Source organism: Rhineura floridana, chromosome 2 (genome assembly GCF_030035675.1).
Source record: "Rhineura floridana isolate rRhiFlo1 chromosome 2, rRhiFlo1.hap2, whole genome shotgun sequence".
Taxonomy (NCBI): Eukaryota; Metazoa; Chordata; class Lepidosauria; order Squamata; family Rhineuridae; genus Rhineura; species Rhineura floridana.
Window position 1 is genome coordinate 183,079,600 of NC_084481.1, and position 23,571 is coordinate 183,103,170.

Sequence of the window (23,571 nt, forward strand, 5' to 3'; positions counted from 1 at the left end):
GGCAAGACAAGAAGGAAAAAACAGCATCACTCACCAGTTCTCATAGCAAGTAGCTGTGAAGGAAACAAATCAGGTATCCTGATGGAATGGCCATAGCTACATGGCAGATATTCAACAATAGTCCAAATTTATAAATATACAAAGCTATAAAGCCAATATCCCATGAATACTGCAAACCATGTCCAAACTATTTGTTGTTGTTATGTGCCTTCAAGTCGATTACGACTTATGGCGACCCTATGAATCAGTGACCTCCAATAGCATCTGTTATAAACCACTGTTCAGAACTTGTACGCCATAAACCTGAAGCCACGGACCTGAACTTACAACTCCAGACTCTCCTTTCGCATCTGTGCGTATCACCATCTGGGCTTCCTTTCGGCTTTGACCCAGTGGTGTCATTAGTCACAGTACTACTTATACTTGTCCGTTGTTCTTCCCCAGTAGCTTGCTGAGTGCCTTCTGACCCAGGGGTCTCATCTTCCAGCACTATCTTGTGTTGCATTTTGGATACTCTGTTCATAGGGTTTTCATGGTAAGAGGTATTCAGAGGTGGTTTACCATTGCCTTCCTCTGAGTTTGGATGTATCTTATTCGGGTGTCTCAGCTTTGACCATTTTGCCTTGGGTGACCCTGCTAGGAGTCTAGCCTCTTGGTCTAGACTCCTGATGGCATTGCTCTCAGCTTCTTTGCATTCTCAAACCCCCTCACCACATTAAGGTGTGCATCCTATACATTTTAAAAAAAACCTGGTGTATCAAAAATCTAATAGGACCTCTGGAAAATATGCAAAATTGGTCTGTAGGTATTCAAATATGACACTGTTTCATTTAGCACTGTCTCAAACTGAAGTTACTGAAATCTTACTTTGCATTTGTTCCAATCCAGTGAATAATTCCATTTTCGTCAAAATCATGCTGGTGCCTGAAAATAAACGTCTGGCCTTCCCGGAGCTTTCGTACAAAAACAAATGAAGCTCTATCAAAGTCATACCACTGCTTTGCCACCTAAAGAAGAAACAGGCAACAAAAGTATATTACAGAACAATAGATAATGATCATCATCATCATCATTATTTAAATAACACTTTTTGGCCCAAAGACCTCAAAGCAGTAACATCAAATATGTAAGTACAATAACATGCCATAAAACAATTATCAATCAAAACCTACATAAGATAGCAAAATTGCAACATAGGAGGACAAGAAGAATGCCTTTCCAAGCTGGAGGATTAAAGTGTGATCACCCCAATAACCTACATCCCACACACTTGAGGACTAAAAGTCTGAACAGACTGATAAGTACTAAATACAAAAAAAGGTTACCCCAACTAGAAGAATTAAGGTGATGTATCTGTGAACATTATGGGTTGGATCCTCTGGGCTAATCAAAGTGACCGAGGGGGTCTCATTTGGCTCCTGAGGCCATTTCCCCCAAACCACACCCACCAGTTGACATCAGTAGTGACATCAGCTGATGAATGGGAGGACATAATCCTGCCTTGGCTGCACAATCCTATTCCCAGCAGGGAACAAGATCACATAGCCAAGGCAATAGGATTTAATCCCTGCTCATCAGCACACAAGACCTACTTCAAAGAGGCTTTTACAAAGGCTTTAGGACAGCTCCTGCACTCCTGTTTGCTTAAAGATAAGAACAAGAGCTACCTTAAAGCCTTTTCCAAGTCTCCTGTTTCTTTTTTCATTCTCCGCAATCAGGAACTTAAAAGGGAAGGGGGGGAGACTTGGAAGAGGCTTAAGGGAAGCACAAGGGATTTTGACAGATGGGCACCCTGCTCATCTGCCCATCATTTGACATTATAATGACATGGTGTGATTGACAAGTGGGAGGCCCCACCCACATGTCAAATTTGGCCTATGAGGCAGAGCCTCTGGATCCAAAAAGGGTCCCCATCCCCGACATAAGGGACCGAGGTCTAACAAAAGTTCAGGACATAATTCTCACCCATGTCCCATGCTGTTCCCAAAGGTCTCCAGACCCTCCAAAGGAACTTTTCAGAGGATATGAGGTAAGTGGGAATCTGCAACAATTGCACTTCAGTGGGAAATACCATGGGCAGAGACATGTCCATGGGTTGTCTGGATCCAATGTGGTGTGAAGAGATGTTTGCTCACCATTTTTAGGAGGTATTGTTCTAAAGATTCTACAGTTGCCAGAGGCTCCATTTTCAACATTCGACCTGTTCTATCTATCAAAGCTGTCTCCCCGGAAGCACGCTCCAAGCGAAACCGTAACCGTCTTGTTAATATCTAAAGTCAAAGTAATAAATTGTTACTTAAAAACATCTCTTCCATTTACTCATTTTATAAATACTACAAGTTATTACAAATTCAAGCAAACATTGATAATTGGGGAAATCTGTAAATGGACAAATCTGCATAAGCATTATACACATGTATTTACACAACCGCTTGGATCCAATGGTATCCTCTCACTAGTGGAAAGTCTTTTCTACTCATAGAAGGGTAGTTTCAGACTGAGTGTGAGAAAAGTAACTCTGATGCTCTTCTGTGTAAGCTCTTTTCAATAGTATGGGATGTTAATTCTTTACAAAATGTTAAAAATTCTTATACCCAGAAACTCCATAGGAAATGACTTATCTGTTCACAGCAATTATGTGGACAGCCCCGCATGCATCCACACTAGAACCTTCACAAGTGCAGCAAATTTAGATCTTTTGATCATAGCTCTCAATCAATGAAAGGAAGTTTAGCTAAGGTGCTAGAACACAGATTCAATTATATATTATTGTAATATCATTTATCAATGACTTCAGCTTTTACATTGAAGTTGCTCCCACAAAATTTTAATGGTGGGACCCAGAGTTGCGTAGAGAGGAACTTTGTGAACTGGATGCCCCTATGAGTAGAACTTGGGGGGGGGGAGAGAGAGAGAGAGAATTTCTTTTTTTACCAATTTCCCCTTGCCCCCCCCAAAATGTTCCAGAGTATTGGGAACCCTTCAAAACAGCATGGAAGGCAATACTGGGGGCTACAGAGGACAGGAGAATTGGCAAAAATTGCCTCTCCCCCTTTTGCAACTGTACAGTTTGCAAAGTAGGAGACTCCACCAGATCTGACTGAAGGAACAATTCTGATCATGAAACAGGTGTGTATCCAGCCTAACATAGTTCAGGGCAACTGTGATTTAGGAAAATTTGTAGGAATAGCCGAGAAAAGGCACAGAAATATGGCAAACTCAGCATTATTCATTTTTATTATAATGTGGGAAATTTCAACAGTGTTGCAAAGTTACCTGTAGATTATATGTTGATCCTGGCGTATCATACAAGTGTAGAGGTAGACGTTCAATAGATTCTAATACTGCTATCAGTTTCCGAATTAATGCAACTGCTGGACGACTATGAAAAGAGAAGACAGATGTTACAAACTCTCCATGGGTCTTCCTAGGAAAGAGTTAAAATTCCAAAATATTATGAACACCACAGTACAGAAAGGTAGGCCCAGTTCGGATGCAATTACAAACTATTTTTTAAAACTTACATCCTACCTATTTGACAAGGAACCCAAGCTAGCTTATGACAATAAAAGTGGCCAAACAATAGATAATAGATAATACAATGGCATTTCATTATGAGACCAAGCAAGTACAAGCCACAAGCTCCTGTACTCCCTTCTCCTTTGCACACAATAGGGAAGAAATGTAAAATATTTAAATTTGTAACAGTCATTTCCCATTTCATTCAAATATGAGAATCTGCAGTTTGTCACAAACTATGTTACATGCTATGCATGGAAACATACTTGCTGTTATCATAGCAACATGCCATGATTTGACATTCATTTTTTTTAAATATCAACTTACTATGTTTCAAACTATTTTCATTATAAAATATTGCTTGTAGAATATGAGAAAAGATCTGGCCACAGTTACACATGCCTTAGTCACCTCTAGGTAACATTACTGCAATGTGGTTTCACTGCTCTCAAATTTTATTGTGTTAGTATAATGCTGTTATTTATGCAAACCATTTTGGGGGCCGTTATAGGAACCGAAAGTTAACATATAAATTATTCAGTAACTAAATACGTGGCCAATACTCCATTTAGATAGGATCTGAAAGTATGGCAACAATCCATGTAGATTGTAAAACAGCAGTAACGTGATAAAACATTGCGCAAGTTAAGTCCAAAAAGCAGCAAATTAGAAAAGAATGATGCTCTACTCTAACACCAATATGTTCTTTTACTGACGGAAGCAAAGTATAAAAAATAGTTGTGTGCATTATCTTTCATATGTTCAACAACAAAAAATTACCTTTCATCATCTTCATTTTCACTGAAAGCGGTTTTGAATACATTTATTCTTTCCACTAGCTGACTACAATCTTGTTTCACATCAAAATCCACATTCTATGTGAAAAAGAAAGAACATTACTTAATGGTAGCATAAACAGAGTAGTGGCTCAAAATGTGGGATTAAGCCATTATGGCTAAATTAACTCGTTACTTAATAAGAAAACATAGGTAGAATAGTTTCCAAGTTAACTGAAATCTGTTCATTAAATATTGAAAAGATAATGTAAGCCATTCAAATGTTATTGTTTTGAATCTGAAAATATGTCAGTATATAAAATTTGTTATGAAAATTAGGATACAAAAATGTATGTTTTAGAAGTGTCAACTGCTTTTTGTTACTGACGTATTTGAATTATGAAAAATAAAGTCAGAATTTAAAAAATTAATGGTCCACAAAGGAATAGGCCACAATGTAAGCATAAATAAATATTGAAAGCAATAGCATGACAATTATTCTTATTGAATCTGAATGTAATCCAGCACCATTTGTGCATAAAGAACAGGATGCAGAGCTACTCCCACACTGTAACTCTCTTCTTTTTCTTCAAACCTTTGTCATTCTGAATATTCTCCAACACAGGGAGGCAATTCATGTCAGTTGGAGGCTCTGCCATATCATACATACGAGAATTTAAAAGTTTGTTCTTCCACTTTTCTTCTCAGGAGGAGGGATAGACCCATGCATGACAATGTAGAGAGGAACAAGCTGTTGGCTGCTTCTACAGCAAACACAACAGCAAAAACAAATTTAAAAAAGCAAAATTGATTATATAATTGGTAGCAGAGGATGGAGAAGTTCCATACTCTATGCAAAAACAAGAGCAGGAGCAGACTGCAGTACAGATCATGAATTGGTAATATCGAAAATCAGACCAACAAAGGAATCATAATGCCAAAATACAATTTAAATAACATCCCAGAGGAATATAAAATCAATTAAGGAACAGATTTGAGGCTTTAAACTTAGTCTGAACCAGAAGAACTACCGAGTGAAGTCAGAGACATTATCAGGGAAGAATGTAAAAAGACAATACCTCTAGTTAAAAAGAGAGAAAGACCTCAAGGGATGACTGAAGAAACTCTTCAAATGGTTAAAGAGAGAAAGAAAGCAAAAGCAAATAGAAACACGGTCAGAATCCTAAATGCAATAATACAGTGACTAGTATGTAGGGACAAAGAGAACTATTACAATAGTTATTGTCAGGGCTGTGGAGTCATAATTGTAGTTGTGGAGTCGGAGTCATAAGCAATTTTGGGTGGAGTCGGTAGAAATGTACCGACTCCGACTTCCCAGGAGGATCCCTACGCCTGTGCAGCCTCTGAGACGAGCTCTCGTCTTGGATGAAACTTTTCCAGTTTAAATTCAGTCAGAAGGCTCTTTTCTGACTGGGAATAATTTCTTCCGGTTAAAGAAGAAACGTGAGATTTCCTACATAGCTTTGTTTTGATTGTTGGAGTCTGGAATTCGTCAGAATTGTCTGTCTTCCAGCAGCTCAGACAGAGCGAGGATTTTTATGCTAGCTCAGCTGGATAAGTGACCCGTTTTTTAATACGGATTAACAGGCAAACATCCTCCTGTCTACATTCATCATTTTCTTATCTATACAGCTAAAGAGATTTGTCAAAGTAACAGCAATTGAGATAACCTAGGTGAGGTAAGACTTTCCTTTTTTTATTCACGGAACTAAGGGGGAAGAAAATATAAATAGCGTATCTTTTTTTTTATTGTAAAAAGCTGACATGGAAAATAGCATTCTAAAGATTAAACGGATGAGAGATTTCTGATTGAAAGAGATAAGACTGGGACTATTTTTCTTGATCTACTTTTTTTTTTCTTTTTGACGAATCTGCTCATTCTCTCTGCTACTAGCTATTTCGACGCTGTGAACTAAAGCCGTTCTTACACTTCTGGGCAGATAAGAGATAAGGGCTGTCTAGCGTGTGACGTTAGTTTGCTGGAAAGATTAACTCCTTTGTAACTGGTTAAAGAAATAAGCTGCTCTCTGTTTGGGACATTGAAAATTGAAGGAGTTTTGTTCCTTTGGTTTTAAGAATGACAATTAAGAAGATCATGGAAGTACAAGAAGGGACTTTATCTCTAGACATGTTTCAGAAAATAATGAATGGGATTAACTCAATAAAACAAGAACTGAGAAATAATAGACAAGCGTGGAGAATTGAATTTCACGAAATGAGACAGGAGCTGAAAGAAACTCAGGATTCTATGAGAAAGGAGAATAAAGATAGATCTGGAAAACAAAAAAAGGATGGAAGAGAAATTAAAGGCAAGGTTCAAACTATGGAGATTGGCTTAATTATGGACATGAAAAAAGATTTGGATTTTCTGGCTGTGATGGATCCTGGAGACAAATATTATAGTTTGGAATTCAGCGCTGTCCTTGAAGGAATTGAAGAGATTGGAGATAAAGATATTATCGGTTCAAGAAAATTCTTGGACTGGAAGGATTTGATGGAACTTGAAATGGAGAAAGTTAACAGAATTAATCCCTGTTTTGTGTCAATGGAAAAACCTTCAAGAGATGTACTAGTGTATCATGTGGAAAAGAGGAACAGAGATGCGGCTTTGCAACAACACTTCAGTGATACGTTTGGATTTGATGGTAAGAAAACATCTGTGATGGAGGAAATTCCTATCAGACTTTTATTATATGACTATGACAGCAAGATTTTTGGGTGCGTAAAGATGGAAGATGGAAGATGGACCCAATATGGATAATGACAGAAGAGCGATTTAAAATTACTGGACTTAGTAGATTTGATGAGTTGGATTAATTGGCATGTTTATTTAGAAAAAAAATTGATTGACATATCTCAAGGATTGGAAACTTCTCTTTGACTTTTTGTGGAAGATTAAAATGATATGATGTTAATGAGATTTGAAACCAACTAAGATAACCGTTGGAGGAAGGTGATTTTATAATCTATTAAGAGATAGGTGTGTTATATATTATAGATTTATAGCTGAACTATGACAAATCGGAAGTCAATATTCTTTCTTTTTTTATATATACATATATTTTTTCTTTCTTTTTGTATTGTACTAGTTATTGATTTGTGTTGTTTTCTTTTGTATTGTTTTGGTTTTGAAAATTGGAATAAAAATTAATTGAAAAAAAGAAAGAAATGTACCGACTCCGACTTCAAAATAAAATCAATATTTTAATATTAATATTAATTTATTAATATTAATACATTAATATACATTTGCCATTTATGAAGGAGTCAGACAGTAGAAAAATTAATATACATTTGCCATTTATGAAGGAGTTGGAGTCGGACAGCAGAAAACTAGAGGAGTCAGAGTCGGACAGTAGAAAAATAGAGGAGCTGGAGTCGACGGTTGACATACCAACTCCACAGCCCTGGTTATTGTATACAAACAAAAGACGACAACAAAAAGGGAAGAACAAGAGCCCTATTCCAAACGATTAGAGAAATTTAAACCAAGAGTAGGGATGCTGAATAATCAACAGAACACACTGACTGGCCGAGATGAAATAAAAGGAAGATGGAAGCGATACACTGAAGAACTATACAAAAGAGATGTAAGGATGACAGATTCATTCATGGAGGAACCATATGATGAAGAAGGAGAAATTATAGAATGTGAGGTGAAAGCTGCTCTTAAAATACTTGGAAGAAACGAAACACCAGGAAGAGATGGCATACCAATAGAGTTGCTACAAGCTACTGAGACTGAATCTGTTCTGATTTTGACAACAAATACGGAAAACTAAACAATGTCCCACAGACTAGAAGCGTTCAATATACATCCCAATTCCAAAGAAAGGGGATCCCAGGGAATGCAGTAATTATCAAACTGTTGCCTTAATATCCCATGCAAGTAAAGTAATGCTCAAGATTTTACAACAAAGGCTCTTACCATATATGGAGCGAGAGATGCCAGACATCCAAATTGGATTTAGAAAGGGAAGAGGCACCAGAAATCATATTGCAAACATAGTTGGACAATGGAATGGACCAACATTATAGATTACAGCAAAGCCTTTGATTGTGTAGAATAGATCATGAAAAACTATGGAATGCTTTAAAAGAAATAGGGGTGCCATAGCATCTGATTGTTTTGACGCGCAACCTATGCTGTGGACAAGAGGCTACTGTAAGGACAGAATATGGAAAAACCAATCGGTTCCCAATCAGAAAGGGTGTGAGACAGGGGTGTATTTTATCACCCTATTTGTTTAATCTATACGCAGAACATATCATACGGAAAGCGGGATTGGACTAAGATGAAAGAGGTGTGAAAATTGGACGGAGAAATATGAATAACTTAATATTAATCAATAATTTAATATTAATAATATAAGATATGCAGACAATACCATACTACTAGCAGAAACCAGTAGATTTGAAATGACTGCTGATGAAAGTTAAAGAGGAAAGCACAAAAGCAGGACTACAGCTGAACATCAAGAAGTCTAAAGTAATGACAACAGAAGATTTATGTAACTTTAAAGTTGACAATGAGGACACTGAACTTGTCAAGGTCTATCAATACCTTGGCACAGTCATTAACCAAAATGGAGACAATAGTCAAGAATTCAGAAGGCGGCTAGGACTGTGGAGGGCAGCTATGAGAGAACTAGAAAAGGTCCTCAAATGCAAAGATGTATCACTGAACACCAAAGTCAGGATCATTCAGACCATGGTATTCCCGATCTCTATGTATGGATTTGAAGATTGGACAGTGAAAAAAGCGGATAAGAGAAAAATCAACTCCTTTGTAATGTGGTGTTGGAGGAGAGCTTTGTGCATACCATGGACTGTGAAAAACACAAATTAAACCAGAACTGTCACTAGAAGCTAAAATGATGAAACTGAGGTTGTCATACTTTGAACACATAATGAGAAGACAATATTCACTAGAAAAGACAATGCTGGGAGTAGAAAAAGAGGAAGGCTAAACAAGAGATGCATTGAGTCCATAAAGGAAGTCACAGACCTAAACTTACAAGATCTGAACAGGATGATTCATGAGAGATGCTATTGGAGGTCTCTGATTTACAGGGTCGCCATAAGTCGTAATCAACTTGAAGGCACATAACAACAACAACAGCAGCAGCAGCAAACACAGAAAACTCTTCAAATGATATAACTGGCTACATTAAGGGTGCTCCTGGTATATCCGTGAGTCCTGTACAAAGGTTTATAACTCAGCCTACTGTGAAGTACATTCCTACCACACTGATAACTTGATGTCAAACATTCCTGCCTCATTTTTTATGAACACAGGGTGTAAAAGGGGAGGAGAAAAGACAGAACAATCTGGAGAGCCCCCACATCTAGTTGCTGGTATTCCAACTCAGACGGCCTCTCTCTCTCTCCCCCAACCACCATCACAAACCTATTGAAGCACCATCTCGTATGAGGAGAGATCTAGGTTTTTTGGGGAAAAAAAATTGTATTCCCTTTGCTGTTTTATTAAATAGTTTTAGTAGACAAAAAAACCTTGCAGTTTAAGAACTTACCTATAGCCAACAGATATTTCTATCAAATTTTATTTCTATCTCCAGGGTGGTTTCCACAAAACAGCATTGGGTAATTGACATGCTTAGGATAGGTGCAACTGACCTGGGGGAGGGGCAGGGGAGGGGAGGAAAGGGAGGGTTAGGGTGGAAAGGGGAGGGGAAAAGACTGGGTGGGTGGCCACTGGGCAGAAGGAAATCCCCTTTCCTTTCCAAAAGGAAAACATTGTAAACAGTATCATTGGTTTATGGGGTTTCCCCCAACTTTTAATTCTACAGCAGGCACATGTAGTCTCCCACCCAAATTTAAACCAAAGCTGTCCCTGCGCACATCCACACCAGACCTTTATTTCATTTTAGATAGTCACGGTTTCCCCAAAGAATCCTGGGAACTGTAGTTTGTGAATGGTGCTGGGAGCTGCTAGGAGACATCCTATTCCCCTCACAGAGCTACAATCCCCAGAAGAGGGGCTGACTGTTAAACCATTCTAGCCACTGGAGCTCTGTCAGGGGAATAGGAGTCTCCTAACAACTCTCAGCACCCTTCACAAACCACACTTCCCAGAATTCTTTGGGGGAAGCAATAACTCTCTAAACTGAAATAAAGGTCTGGCATGGGTGTGGCCACCTGATTAGCCAAGCCAAAAAGCTGTGAGTCTAGCTTTTAGAACACGGTTCTAGTTGGTTCTTACTGAGCATTCCCGTGCTTATCATTGATGTCAATGTTCAATTTCTTAAATTAATTAAAAATCAGCCAGGCATTTTAAAAAAACCTTTAAACTGCAGAAGATGAAGCTCAGAGTATGGGGCAAGGTCAGTAATAGGATTACAGGTACTCTGTGAACATGACTGATTTTTAATTAATTTCAACAAATTATGAGACTGCTGACAGAAAAAAGTCCAACAAGGGTCTGGATTTTTTTCTCTGGTTTTGCACTTTGAACTCTCAATTCTCTCTTGACTGTTTTGTGTATCGCCATGAAAGCGTTAAACAAGTGTTTCTAAGTTTAGGACTATAAGTTTTGTGAAGTTTTGTTTTGAAATGAGCTTATGAGAAGCAGCAGAACGGCATGGGAGGTATGTTCAGTTTGCGGAATGTGAAAAATCCATGATGGCTATAATACCTCCTAGCACTTACTTTAAATACCAGTCATTAATGCATAATTTCTATTAGACTAAAGAACAGCCAGCCAATTACAATTTAACTGTATAAAGATTTTCATGGGCAGACCAAGAAGGCAACACGACGACACACACATATTTGGATATACATTTCAAGTAAATGTGTTTCAGCAATTATTATTAATATTTGGTTTATATCCCGCCCTTCCTCCCCGCAGGAGCCCAGGAGGGCAAGGTTAGTTCATCCACTCAGGGACAAGAACCACTGGCCCTCTAGTAAGCAGAACAACAAGGAGTATGCAGACCTCCTCCCACAAGCTCTAATTTGTGCTGTAGCTTAGAGAAGTAACAACAGCAAGAGTCTCTCCCACTGTTTCTAGCCTTCTTCATACCCCAGTGCAAATGAGAGAAGACCTCATATATTTCCCAAGTTTCACTACTTCCTAGTGCATTCAGGGGAGGAGGATGGTGTTGACAAAAATAGTGGCTCATTAATAAGCTGGGGCAGTATTTGTGGACCCTTGCATTTTTTAGAGTAAGTGTAAGTGAACCCACTTCTCACAACTAGCAAACTACACTGGGGTATTACCTACGAAAACTCAACAATGCTAAGTTAACTGTGTTCTTATTTAATGCACTTTCATTCCATCCTTCCCCCACAAGGTTCACGTGGCATACACAGTTCTCTTTCCTCCATCCTCACAAACCTGTGAGGTAGGTTAGGCTGAGAGATAGTAACTGATTTAAGAGATAATCACACAGTGAACTTCACAGCTGAGTGGAGACCTGCATCCTGGTCTCACAGCGGCTCTGCAATAAAACTTACGTTATTCAGGACAGTAAGAAGTGCCTGCACCAAGCCACTGCTGCACATTTCATATGGTGAAATAGTATTTTCATCCTTCAGAAGGACGATTAAATTTTCCAGAGCAGTCTTCATTAAATCTCGCCAAGTGTTTTCTCCCTCAATGAACTGAAAGAGATTCAGACAGTGCTTGCATTTGCTTTATGGTATTACACAACAGTAGTCTAAAAGAATTGCATACAGCAAGCAGTACATTCCATGTAACTTGGTGCAGATTTAAAACTAGTGTTTCCAGATCAGGCTGCAGTATCTGCCGCTCCCTCCTGTTTTACATGCAATTTCCCATAGCCCACCCCCTACCCTGGTTTAGAGTTACGTGCAACTGTCAGCAACCCAAGTTCAAATTAACCTGTCAGTCAATGTTGGGGGGGGGAGTATAACATGTTGCAGAAAGCAACAGCAGCAAATTATACTAACCACTGCAATTTAATCAATGATACTTACCTGCCTGTTTGTATGGAGCTCCCATGCAGATTCTAATTGCGTTGCTATATTCCTCAGTGTTACAACAACACCTCTAGGCATACTTTCAACAGCTTTGAAATGGTCATCATACAAATCTCTTGCCATAGTTCGTACCTGAACATCATTGGGAAATCAGAATTAATTTACAACTTAAACCAAATGAAATATTTCCTTGAAATTTATGGATGTTAATACTGGATCAACTTCACTTGGAGTACCAGCAGATAAGAAACTTACACTGTGTCAGACCATTTTGTCTACTTTGACAGCAGCTGTCCTTTTTTGTTTTTTAAACTGAAACGTTTTAGGTGAAGGTTGTTTTCAGCCCTACCACCTGAAATGCTTTTGTAACTGGAGATGCCAAGGACTGACCGTGACTTCAGGTGACATTTTCTTTTGCGGACACAATTTGAAAATATATTGCACAGGCAAAGGTATAGTGCTATGCAAGTGCCGCTGATCCAATGGTTGGTGGTGCCTGCAAGCCCCACTTTCAGCCAAGTCTTTACCTGCCCCACACCTGGCATCATAAGACATCAGTTGTAGGGCAAGTGGGCTTGGCTAAAATGGTCTTGTGGGCCAAATGACGAAGCCTGGTGACCAAATTAGGCCTGTGAGTTGAAAGTTCCCCAACTCTGCTCTTAACAAATCCTTGGATTTATCCCTTTTATCACTGAAGTTAGAATTCATTTATCCTCTTTTTAAACATACAGGTTAAGTATTTGATCCAGCTTAAACCAGTAGATAGCATGTATAAGAAGCAGCACCAAAATTAAGAAACTGGAATCCAAATTCTTGTTTAAAATGTTTCAGAGCCAAACATACTAACCTTTTGTTTTGTCTTTTCCAACTTAGATTTTAGCTTTCTGCCCCTTTTGCCAGTCCAACCAGTCACAAATTCTGATCCTACAAAACATCCGGAAGTCAGGATATCATGTTATCCCTACACTTGCATAGTTAAGACATCACATTCCTGGACCAATAAATCACAGTTTGCTGGATCACAAATACACCACCACCTCACACATGTACTTCTCCCTTGCAAGCAAGTTTAATATAAGATTTTCCTGGTTTGTTAAAACCAGTTGGCCATGACATCCAAACTGGGAAATTATAGTTTAAGTGTTCCCTACAAACCAGATCAACAAACCACAATATAGTGAAACAAGAACATGATGTCTGAACCGTATATACATACAGTTACCTTGTAATTAAATACCACCACATACTTACCTAAAGAGGTTTCGGCAGTAAATGAATGTTTGGTTCCTCTATTGGACTCAAAAACAAAGCCTGGAAGATCTTCTTTTAATATTGTAGCTTGCTGACCATCTGAATTGTGAATAGCAATTTCTCCTTCTTTTAGACATGTAAGGGACCAATTCCCCACTGTAAGTTTAGCTGGGCCTGGGACCGATAAAATTGGTTGGCTTGTTGTGGATGGCTTTACCTGGCTTCGAGCTCTCTGTAACTTCTCTAAAAATTCACTTCTACTTTCTGTTTAAAAAGAACAAAAGGAAGAAAAGGGTAACTAGTATTCAATTTTTAACAATCAGAAAGTAATCGTTTAGTTTCTATGAAGCAAGATATGTGTGCATTCAGTGCAAATTTAAATTGTAGATTCAAGTTCTCAGGATAGATTAAGCACTGGCCTGAATTTTCATAATACAGGACAACAGAAAATGACTACTGGCCAATGGAAAATGTACATGTTTTGGAAAAATATATAACTATTTAAATACATTTAATTTAAATCAACTGTGTAAATCAAGCTAATTTTTAAAAATCAATTTCTATTAACAGGAATACATCCAGAGCAATAGTTCCCAAACTTCCCCCCACCCCCCAAGAACCACTTGAAAACTGCTGAGGGTGTTGGCGGATCACTTTATAATTCTTCAGCCTGTTGTAGCAATTGCAATACACTGTGCTAAATGTTGTACCATTTTCAACTGTATTCTTAAAGACAGTCTGAAGACCACCTGAATGAAGATCGTGGACCTCTGGCGGTTCCTAGACCACACTTTGGGAACCCCTGATATAGAGAAAATCTCTAAGGATTTGATGGAGAAGGGAGGCATCCAAATTTTGGAACTTAAGAGAAAAGAAACAACTTCACTGGAAAAGGAAAACGGAAACCCAAATACACTACAGGGTTGTAGTAAGGAACACTGCTATTATATGCTAAAATAGCAAAAAAAGGTTTTTGTGTTGTACATGATCATTAAATGTTTAAATGCAATATTTTATTGTATGTAATTACTACTGTATTTTAAAATTTATTTTTCTTTGGAAATAAATTAATATCCTTTACATTATCTACATGATAAAATACACACTACCCATGTTGATTGGGCAGACACCATTACAGTTAATAATGTTAAGCTTTGCTATATTAAGATTTTTTAATTGTTTTATCACTTGTTGTTTGCCACCCTGGGCATGTTGGGAGGAAAGGTGGGATACAAAATTAATAAATAATAATATATGGTCATGTCCCATATACCTTTGTTCGACATTTAGGGTCGGTTTATACATCATGATGGCCCTATACTATCACTCCAGGAATCAGCTAGACTTTCATGGAAGCCCTGTTTATTTCAAGTTGTGCTTCCATATGCACAATACTATATAAAGCTATTGAGATGTCTATTATAACAGTGACACTATGCATAAATCCAAAATCATAGATGTACTGCAATCACAGAGACACAATTCTACACCACCAACATCCCTATGCAATCATGGGCCACCAGAGAGCTTGACTGCAGCCTCACATACTCTAAGACATGATTGTATGGATGCTGCCTGCCATCATGTATGGGCCAACGTATATGGGCTGATCCAATCCCCCACTATGACTCCTGTTCATGTGTGCAGAGCAACATAAAGCCCCTTGCTTCACTCAAAGAGAACTAAATAGATCCATCCCATAACATTTGATCAATTGGCAAAAATTATGAGTATACTGAGATTAAACAGAACTAAATGGAGTCATCCTAAAATGCTTCTCTCTCGGACTGTAAAATATTAAAAAATAAACACATTATCATTCAACTGTGATTTTACCTCAAACCTAAGTATTGTATTGCAATATAATGAGGAAGGGGCAAGGGACAGACCAGCTCTGGAGAGTGGAAAAGGGAAAGGGTATTCCTTCTTTGTTCATTCCTTCAGAAAGGTCTCCATTCAGCACAGGTAAAGTTTTCTGTGTTTTTAACTTCATGGCATTCATTTCCCCAGCCCTAATTCCTATCCCTCTAGGACAGCCTTTCCCAACCAGTGCGCCTCCAGATGTTGGACCACAACTCCCATCAGCGTCAGCCAGCATTGCCAATGGTCAGGAAAGATGGGAGTTGTGGTCCAACAACATCTGGAGGCACACTGGTTGGGAAAGGCTGCTCTAGGATATAAGCTGTCCAGGGTTTGAGCAGGCCATTTTTCTCTATATGCCCTCCATTTTCTTCTCCATCCCACTCCAATGGACACCCTAACTTTAGACATCTCAACTGCTCTCAATCATCGACTAAGTTAATAAGACTCAGTCTGCCGAACTTCTGGTTCTGCTGTTGTTTGGGGGGGGGAAATGTGATGTTCCTATATTAATGTATATATGGTAAGTGTTGTTGTTTTAGAAGATACATGGTAAGTGGAGTGAAAGAGGAGGGGGAGTGAATGGGCAGTAGAATGCGAGATGATTGGCTGAGTGTTTAAAATGGCTGAATGTATAAAAGGAAGAGTGAGAGTGGCATGGCTACACTCCCAGGCATTTTAATGTTTAATGCTTTATGTTTAATGTTTTTAGTTTAATGTGTTCCTTTGTTACTGATTTTATTCTATATTGTATTTTAATCTCGTTTTGTACACCGCCCAGAGAGCTATTAGCTATGGGCGGTCTAGAAATGAAAATAAATAAATAAATATAGGGGATGGAGAACCCGTGGCCCTCTAGATGTTGTTGGATTACAACTACTATCCACCCCAGCCAGCATGGCCAATTGTCAGGGATGATGGGAGCTGACATCCAGCATCTGGAAGGCCATAAATACCCCATCTCTGCTTTAGACCTTTTCCCCCCTCTACTCCCAGAGCAGACTTGAGAGCTGCTCATAGAAAACAATGGAGAAGCCCAGCATTGTAGCATGTCTGTGAATGGGCACCAGGTAGCCCTCTCCCATCCCACAGCAAAAAAGTAACAAAAACAACCTAACTCAATGTGAACTTGTAAGTTCCCTCTCAGAACAGTAAAATGACTTACTCTATTCCCCCATGCCCAATGCTCTCCACCTTGGAAGCTCACAGTATTTTTCTCAACATGGGGGGGGCACGCTCAGGTTTACACACTTCTACACTACTAGCCCTTCAAACATGTAGAACCAAATCCCCTAACTATGGGACTTGCACAGGCAAACATTCAGCTAGTCTGCCTGGCTGCTATCTCTGGCTCCCATTCCACTTCCCTTAGGCCCAGAAACTTATGCCGTCAGGATAATATTCTGCCAGGTCTCCAGCATTATAAACAGGCCTACATTATAAATCGAAACATTCATTGCAATTGTTAAGGTGTCAAAAAATTGAATATAAAACCAGAGATATCTGGTTTCACATTTACAGGATCCCTGTAGATTAAGAAATTAGCTGAAAATTATACTGCCAAAGTAATGCTGATACAGCCTTAAGTTCTATCACCCCATATAAACTAGAGAAACTGATAAAATTAACATGGGGAAATAAAGAACTACTTAATAAATATGAACAGCTTAAGAATTGAACAGAAAAGCTTTCATAATGAAGCCTCTGTACCAGCCTGTAGCCTCACACCACTGGAAAAAGCAATTTCCTGAGAATTTGAATCGTAAGGTCTATTACAGCAATTTTTTAACAAGATACAGCAATCCTACAATTCATTGCACACTTGACAGCTTATTTGCTATTACTTAAGTATTAGTCATTGCACTAATGAAAAGATAAAAATACTGAAAAGGGGGCAGCAAGCAATACTAACTATGCTTAAGAACTACAGATAGCTTAAGTACAATGTGAAACTTTTCTAGTTCAACGTCTTTCAGTTTCTCAGTTCTGATGAGAAACTTTGCACCACTTTTCACACACATGCAATTTCATTCTGCTAGCATGTTGCAAGCCACCTCACCATCATTCCAACTTGCTTTAACTGAAATGCAGATTACCGCTACATATTACCTTTAATTACTGTTTGACAAATATTAGTGTGCATTGAATGAAAACAGAATGAAGCTAAGATGTTCACTGAACACAGTTACTAAGAAGTCAGTTGCTGTCACATGCTAGTTGATAAAAGCATCACAATAAACTGACCACCTTCCACCTGTTTACATCCTTTACTATTTAGTGAGCCAATTCCTGTAAAACAGAACATCTCAAAATCAAATATATAACATGTAACATTCTTATGATCTCTTTAAAGTATTATTTGAGAATAACATTGTACCTGAACTATCAGATCCTCCTTCAGGACTGCCACTGGAATACATTGTAGCTAGCTTTCCATCCAAGATAAATCTGAACCATCCATTGCTACCATTTGATAGTTCCAAAGCTGCAGCATCACTCCAAATATACAAGCAGTCTCTTCCCCTAATGATTGACCAGTCTCTCCAGTGATATGGTTTACCCTGTTGCAATTCTTTAGCGTCCTCTTGAGGTTCATCCTCCTGTAAACCAAGATAGTTTAAATTATTTAGCTATGGAATTTCTTATAGGATCCATGATTAAATGTAAGATACAATGAGCATGTTCATAGGCTACATTCTTGCATATAACTCTCAGAATTCCAGCAGGCAGTGCCTGCATTCAATATAGAGGCTAAAAAACTGGGATCTTCAAAGCATGCTAGAGACACAAATCTGCTTCTCTCTCTCTCTCTCATCTTTCATCCAAGCAGAGGACAAGAGCATTACTTGCATTACCAATTAAAATTTCTTAAACGAGTGTTAATACATTGGGTTGTATTCAGTAAATCCTACCCAGAGCAGACCTATTGAAATTAATTAGCCTGTTAGCAATGTCAACTAACTGCAATGGCTCTGCTCTCAGTAGGACAAGCATGAATATTTATTTGTTTGTTTGTTTATTATTTATTTTGTATCCCGCCTTTCCTCCCAGCAGGAGCCCAGGGCGGCAAACAAAGCACTAAAAACACTTTAAAACATCATAAAAACAGATCTTAAAATACATTAAAACAAAACAGTATTAAAAACATGTAAAAAACAACTTTAAAAAAGGGTTAAAAACATTATTAAAAAACATATTACGCAATTCTAACACAGACGCAGACTGGGATAAGGTCTCAACCTAAAAGGCTTGTTGAAAGAGGAAAGTCTTCAAAAGGTGCCGAAAAGATAGCAGAGAAGGCGCCTAACTAATATTCAAAGGGAGGAAATTCCACAGGGTAGGTGCTGCCACACTAAAGGCCCATTTCCTATATTGTGCAGAACAAACCTCCTGATAAGATAGTATCTGCAGGAGCCCCTCACCTGCAGAGCGCAGTGATCGACTGGGTATATAAGGGGTAAGACGGTCTTTCAGGTATCTTGGTCCCGAGCCACATTTTGCACCAGCTGCAGCTTCCGGACCAACCTCAAGGGTAGCCCACATAGAGCACATTACGGTAATCCAGCATGGAGGTTACCAGTGCGTGGACAACAGTGGTCAGGCTATCCCAGTCCAGAAACGGCCGCACCTCTCTCACCAGCTGAAGCTGGTAAAAGGCACTCCTAGCCACGGAGGTCACCTGGGCCTCTAGCAACAAAGATGAATCCAGGAGCACCCCCAGACTACGGACCTGCTTTTTCAGAGGACGTACAACCCTGTCCAAAGCAGGCAACTGACCAATTATCTGAACTCGGGAACCACTCGGTCAGACCCCCTTGGCAAGCTTTAATAAGCCAAGAAGGGCAAGGGTCGAGAAGACATGTTGCTGGCCGCATCATCGCAAGCACCTTGTCCACGTCATCAGGCCGCATCAACTGAAACCGTTCCCAAGAAGTTTCAGCAGACTTTGCACTGGACATCTCATTGGGGACCACAGTCTATCTGAAAGAGCGCCTACAGCATCATCAATGTTGCCGCCTAACAAGATCAGCCTCAAAAGTCCTTCTCTCCGTCCCAACGGTTAAAACAGCTAGACTGGTGAGAACTAGGGAGAGGGCTTTTTCAATTGTGGCACCCACTCTATGGAATTCCCTCCCAAATGACATCCGCCATGCCTCCTCCATGATGAGCTTCCGCCGGACCCTGAAAACCTGGCTCTTCAGGCAGGCCTTTGAGGTGGGTTAGATTTTAGTGTTACTGTTGGAATTTTAAGGTTCTAATGTGAATTGTATGCTTTTATGTTGTGCGTCGCCCAGAGTGGCTGGACAACCAGCCAGATGGGCGACAGATTAGATAGCTAGATAGATAGCTAGATGTGGATGGGGCATCAAGACTGCTATGGAGGCGAGCAACTTTACCCTCAAAGTGCCTTGCAAACAATTCACAGTGGGCCTCCGAAGGGTCTAAGACTCCATTTCCTGGAGTTGATGTCAACAGACCCCTGACAATACGGAAAAGCTCCACTGGACAGCTACTTGAGGATGCGATGGAGGCAGAGAAGTGGGCCTTCTTCGCTGCCCTCATCGCCACACAGTAGGCACATTTATGATGTTTTACTCATGCCCAATCAGCCTCAAAGCAAGTCTTTCGCCACTTGCGCTCTAGCCATCGTCCAGTCTGTTTCATTGCCCTTAGCTCACTAGTGTACCAAGGTGCAAGCTGCGCTCCACAGTGCCGGAGAGGGTGCTCAGGGGAAACTGTGTCGAGAGCTCGACGCGCCTTGCTGTTCCACAGCGTGACAAGGCTTCAACAGGGTCACCTGCTCTATCTACTGGGAACTCCCCCAGGGCATTCAGAAATCCAGTGGATTCCATTAGTCTCTGGGGGCAGACCATCTTAATCTGTCCACCACCCCTGCAGGGAAGGATCAGAGTCCTAAGTCTAAATTTCACCAGGAAGTGATCCGACCATGACAATGGGGTGACATCCACCCCCCTATCTCCAGACCACCCCTTCTTCCATCTGGAGCAAAAACCAAGTTGAGGGTGTGCCCTGCCCTATGTGTTGGGCCAGTAACAACTTGAGACAGCCCCATGGTCGTCATGGAGGCCATGAAGTCCCGAGCCAGAACACTAGAGGCAGCCTCAGCATGGACTTGGAATCACGCCACAGCTGAGATGACCTCCACCAGCTCGGTCAGAGTAGCTGCCGGGCAGTAGGGTGGATGGTACACCAGCAGCAACCCTAGTTTACTGTCTCCTCGGCCCAACACCAGGTGCAGGCCCTCACAGCCAGCTCCAAGACAGAGTGGTTTCCTGGTAATAGAGATGGAAGTTCTGTAGACCACAGCAACTCCTCTCCCTCATCCCTGAAGCCTGTGCTGGTGCTGCACCAAGTATCCAGGGGGCAAAGTTGGGTCAAATCAACTCCTCCAAGCTCACCCACCCAGGTCTCGATAATGCACACCAAATTGGCACCTTCATCCACAATCAAGTCATGGATGAGAGTGGTCTTATTACGTACCGATCTTCCCATTAATACTTTCCATTAATGGTCCAGCAAAACTATTACTATGATCTAACATACTTTTCATTGACATTCATTAACTCAAGATTTCTCAGACAGCAAATGGACATAGAAACATTCAAGTTTTCTGCACTTACTTTCTCTGGTTTAGATTCCTCTTCATTCTCGTCATCAGACAATGGTCCTGCCAACGTTGACACTTTACTTATTACACCAAGCCTAGCAAGCTGATCCAAGAAAATGTCACCTCCTTTATCAACCAAATCTCTTATGATCTGTAGGGCTAGTAAATGGCCATCATCGTCATCCTGAAAAAATTACACAGAATTAAAAATAATGGAGATGTACTGCAATTCACTGTATATTTCATGTACAGTTACATTTATCATATAAATTAACACCCATCACTCCCAACAGAAAGTCAATCACTCATGGCCATACTACTGCAAAAAAGTGTTAAGTCTAATTTTTGAGAAGCAATCCTTCCTGAGACAAGAAACATAGCAACCAAACTTGGATTTTCCACCTACTTTACATACAACAGGGATCCACAATCAATCACAGTTCCAACTGTATATATCTATGACTTCAACCAATCCTCTTGCTTCAGAGACTGAATCTACTTAATCTAATCTATTCAGAGACAATTTGTTCTTAAGATTTCCAGTAACTGAAATCATTCAGCATCCTGGACAACCTGTTTTAATGCTCTACCACATACATACAATATATTACCCTGATGCAATTAAAAAAAGAAAAAGAAAAAATGCAAAAACTATTACCTCTTGATCTAAAACAGTAGCAGTGATCTCTACCAAAACTGTAGGCAAATTATGCCCAGCCTCAGAATCACAAACCTCTTTCAGCAGAGCTTCAGAACAAAAATGAATCATTTTTCTAATAAGAGCAAGACTTGCTTTCCTGGAGGGGTGGGGGTTGGAGAAAGAGAGAAATAATTTTAAAAAATGAAACAGGAAAAATACACACTTAGAAAAGCATTATATGTTGGTTAATGCACTGAACAACAACCCAGTTTACTTGTTGTAAACTGTTACTATCACATGGAATCAAACGTTTTGACTCTGGCCAAGCTACAAGCCACACTTGGAGCTGGGCCACTGCTGTTCTTCCAATACCACCCTGCGCACCACCAGCAGTGTCGGAAACAGCTGGCCATGCATATACTGTTGAATGTAATGCATCAGCGCCAGAGCCAGAGGAAAGTTTTCCATTTCCCCAATTCCTTCCCCTCTCATGTGTGTTTAATATCTCTAGGGAGATAATTATTGGAAATGAGATTTCTTATTTGGTAGTATTACACTACTTTCAAATAGAGCTTCAATCTATTTGGGGGGAAAGAATACTACAAACACTGCCAAACATTAAGAAATGCAGGAAACTTTCTTAGCAGATTCTTATGCTCAAACCTTGAACTTGGTCATGTAGAGCGTATAGCTGATGCCGATCCTGGAACCTGGATCTCACCTTATGTGAACTGCAGGAGTTAGATAAGAATCCAATGCACACCTTATTAAGTCACTCTGTATGTATCTGCTTATGAGTGCCATTTCTGCCCATGTTATTCCTTAGAACGGGGTGACAAGAACTCGCAAGTTCCCACCAGGGTCAACTTCCAAGCCCAGGGCAATTGATCCTGGCCAGGCACAACCTGTGCCTCACCAGGGCTGAGTAAAACCAACACCAGCCCTGCAAAGCAGGTAGACTGCCACCACCCCTTAAACCTGGTCACCCACTCTGGGCCAAGGGGAAACCCAAAGTGCCAGAAATAGACCTATCAAGGATTCCAAAAGACAGGAGCCAAAGATGCACTCCTTGTCCTGGAGCCTTAAGGCAAAATACCAAACTATACGGTAGTCTGTGGCTAATTGGCCAAGGTGCTGGATTCAGAGCCAATTTCCCCCTGAAATGCATACTGGTACATAAGAGGTAGCTTTATTAAAATAAAATACAAGTGCAAGAATACAGCAGCAAAATAATTCCTTAAACCAAACACCCCTGAGGGTTAGGTAAAATACAAAAGGCAAAGAGTTCACGTCACAGGTAAAAAATAACAAAAGCTGTCTAGCCTAATCTATACTCACACAATATATGTAAACCAGCAGAGTAACGTCATGGTTCCACATCTCTACAGAGATGTATAGCCTGGATGGAAGATGGAACCCCAACATCAGGTAGCACCAAAGAACATTGGGGAACAAAGACCTAAAAGCTTGGTTCTGTTTTTATGGGGAAAAGCCCAGCAACAGCCAGGAATCAATTAGCCAATCAGGGGGCTTTCTGATTATATCTTCTGGAGCTTTCACACCTCTCCAACCTTCCCAGGTCTGTGGCCTTGCGGTATCAGTCTCAGACAGATAAGCAGGTGTTCTTGCTTACTGCTTAATTAACTGAGTTCAACTGTGAGAACTGACAGTCTCATGGCCTCCTAGAGGCCCTAATTCAGGCAAGATATTCCCCCCACAATACCTTGCCACAGAACCATTTTAGCTGACAACCTTATAAACCAGGCATTCTTGACAAGGGGTACCTAACGTTGTGCCTTCAGATATTGTTAGACCAACTCCTATCAGCCCCAGCCAGCATGGCCAATGGTCAGGGATAATGGGAGCTGTAGTCAACAACATCCAAAGGCACCATGTTAGCTACTCCTGGC

General features: G+C 40.0%; 1 protein-coding gene across 13 annotated transcripts in view; it reads right to left on the bottom strand.

The window, feature by feature from the left end:
- The window catches only part of HECTD1 (HECT domain E3 ubiquitin protein ligase 1), a 136,821-nt gene that overhangs the window by 53,069 nt on the left and 60,181 nt on the right, over positions 1-23,571 (bottom strand). For 9 of the 13 annotated variants that reach the window (XM_061611580.1, XM_061611568.1, XM_061611570.1 and 6 more), the window contains exons 11-22: positions 21,680-21,818; positions 21,035-21,205; positions 17,770-17,992; positions 17,637-17,681; positions 13,533-13,796; positions 13,129-13,205; positions 12,279-12,413; positions 11,796-11,942; positions 4,300-4,394; positions 3,277-3,382; positions 2,136-2,270; positions 868-1,007 (exon numbers count right to left, since the gene is read on the bottom strand). In XM_061611580.1, the coding sequence (XP_061467564.1) occupies positions 868-1,007; positions 2,136-2,270; positions 3,277-3,382; positions 4,300-4,394; positions 11,796-11,942; positions 12,279-12,413; positions 13,129-13,205; positions 13,533-13,796; positions 17,637-17,681; positions 17,770-17,992; positions 21,035-21,205; positions 21,680-21,818 (1,677 nt within the window). The remainder of the gene's footprint in view (positions 1-867; positions 1,008-2,135; positions 2,271-3,276; positions 3,383-4,299; positions 4,395-11,795; positions 11,943-12,278; positions 12,414-13,128; positions 13,206-13,532; positions 13,797-17,636; positions 17,682-17,769; positions 17,993-21,034; positions 21,206-21,679; positions 21,819-23,571) is intronic. The other 4 variants (XM_061611579.1, XM_061611575.1, XM_061611578.1 and 1 more) reach the window with 1 other exon arrangement.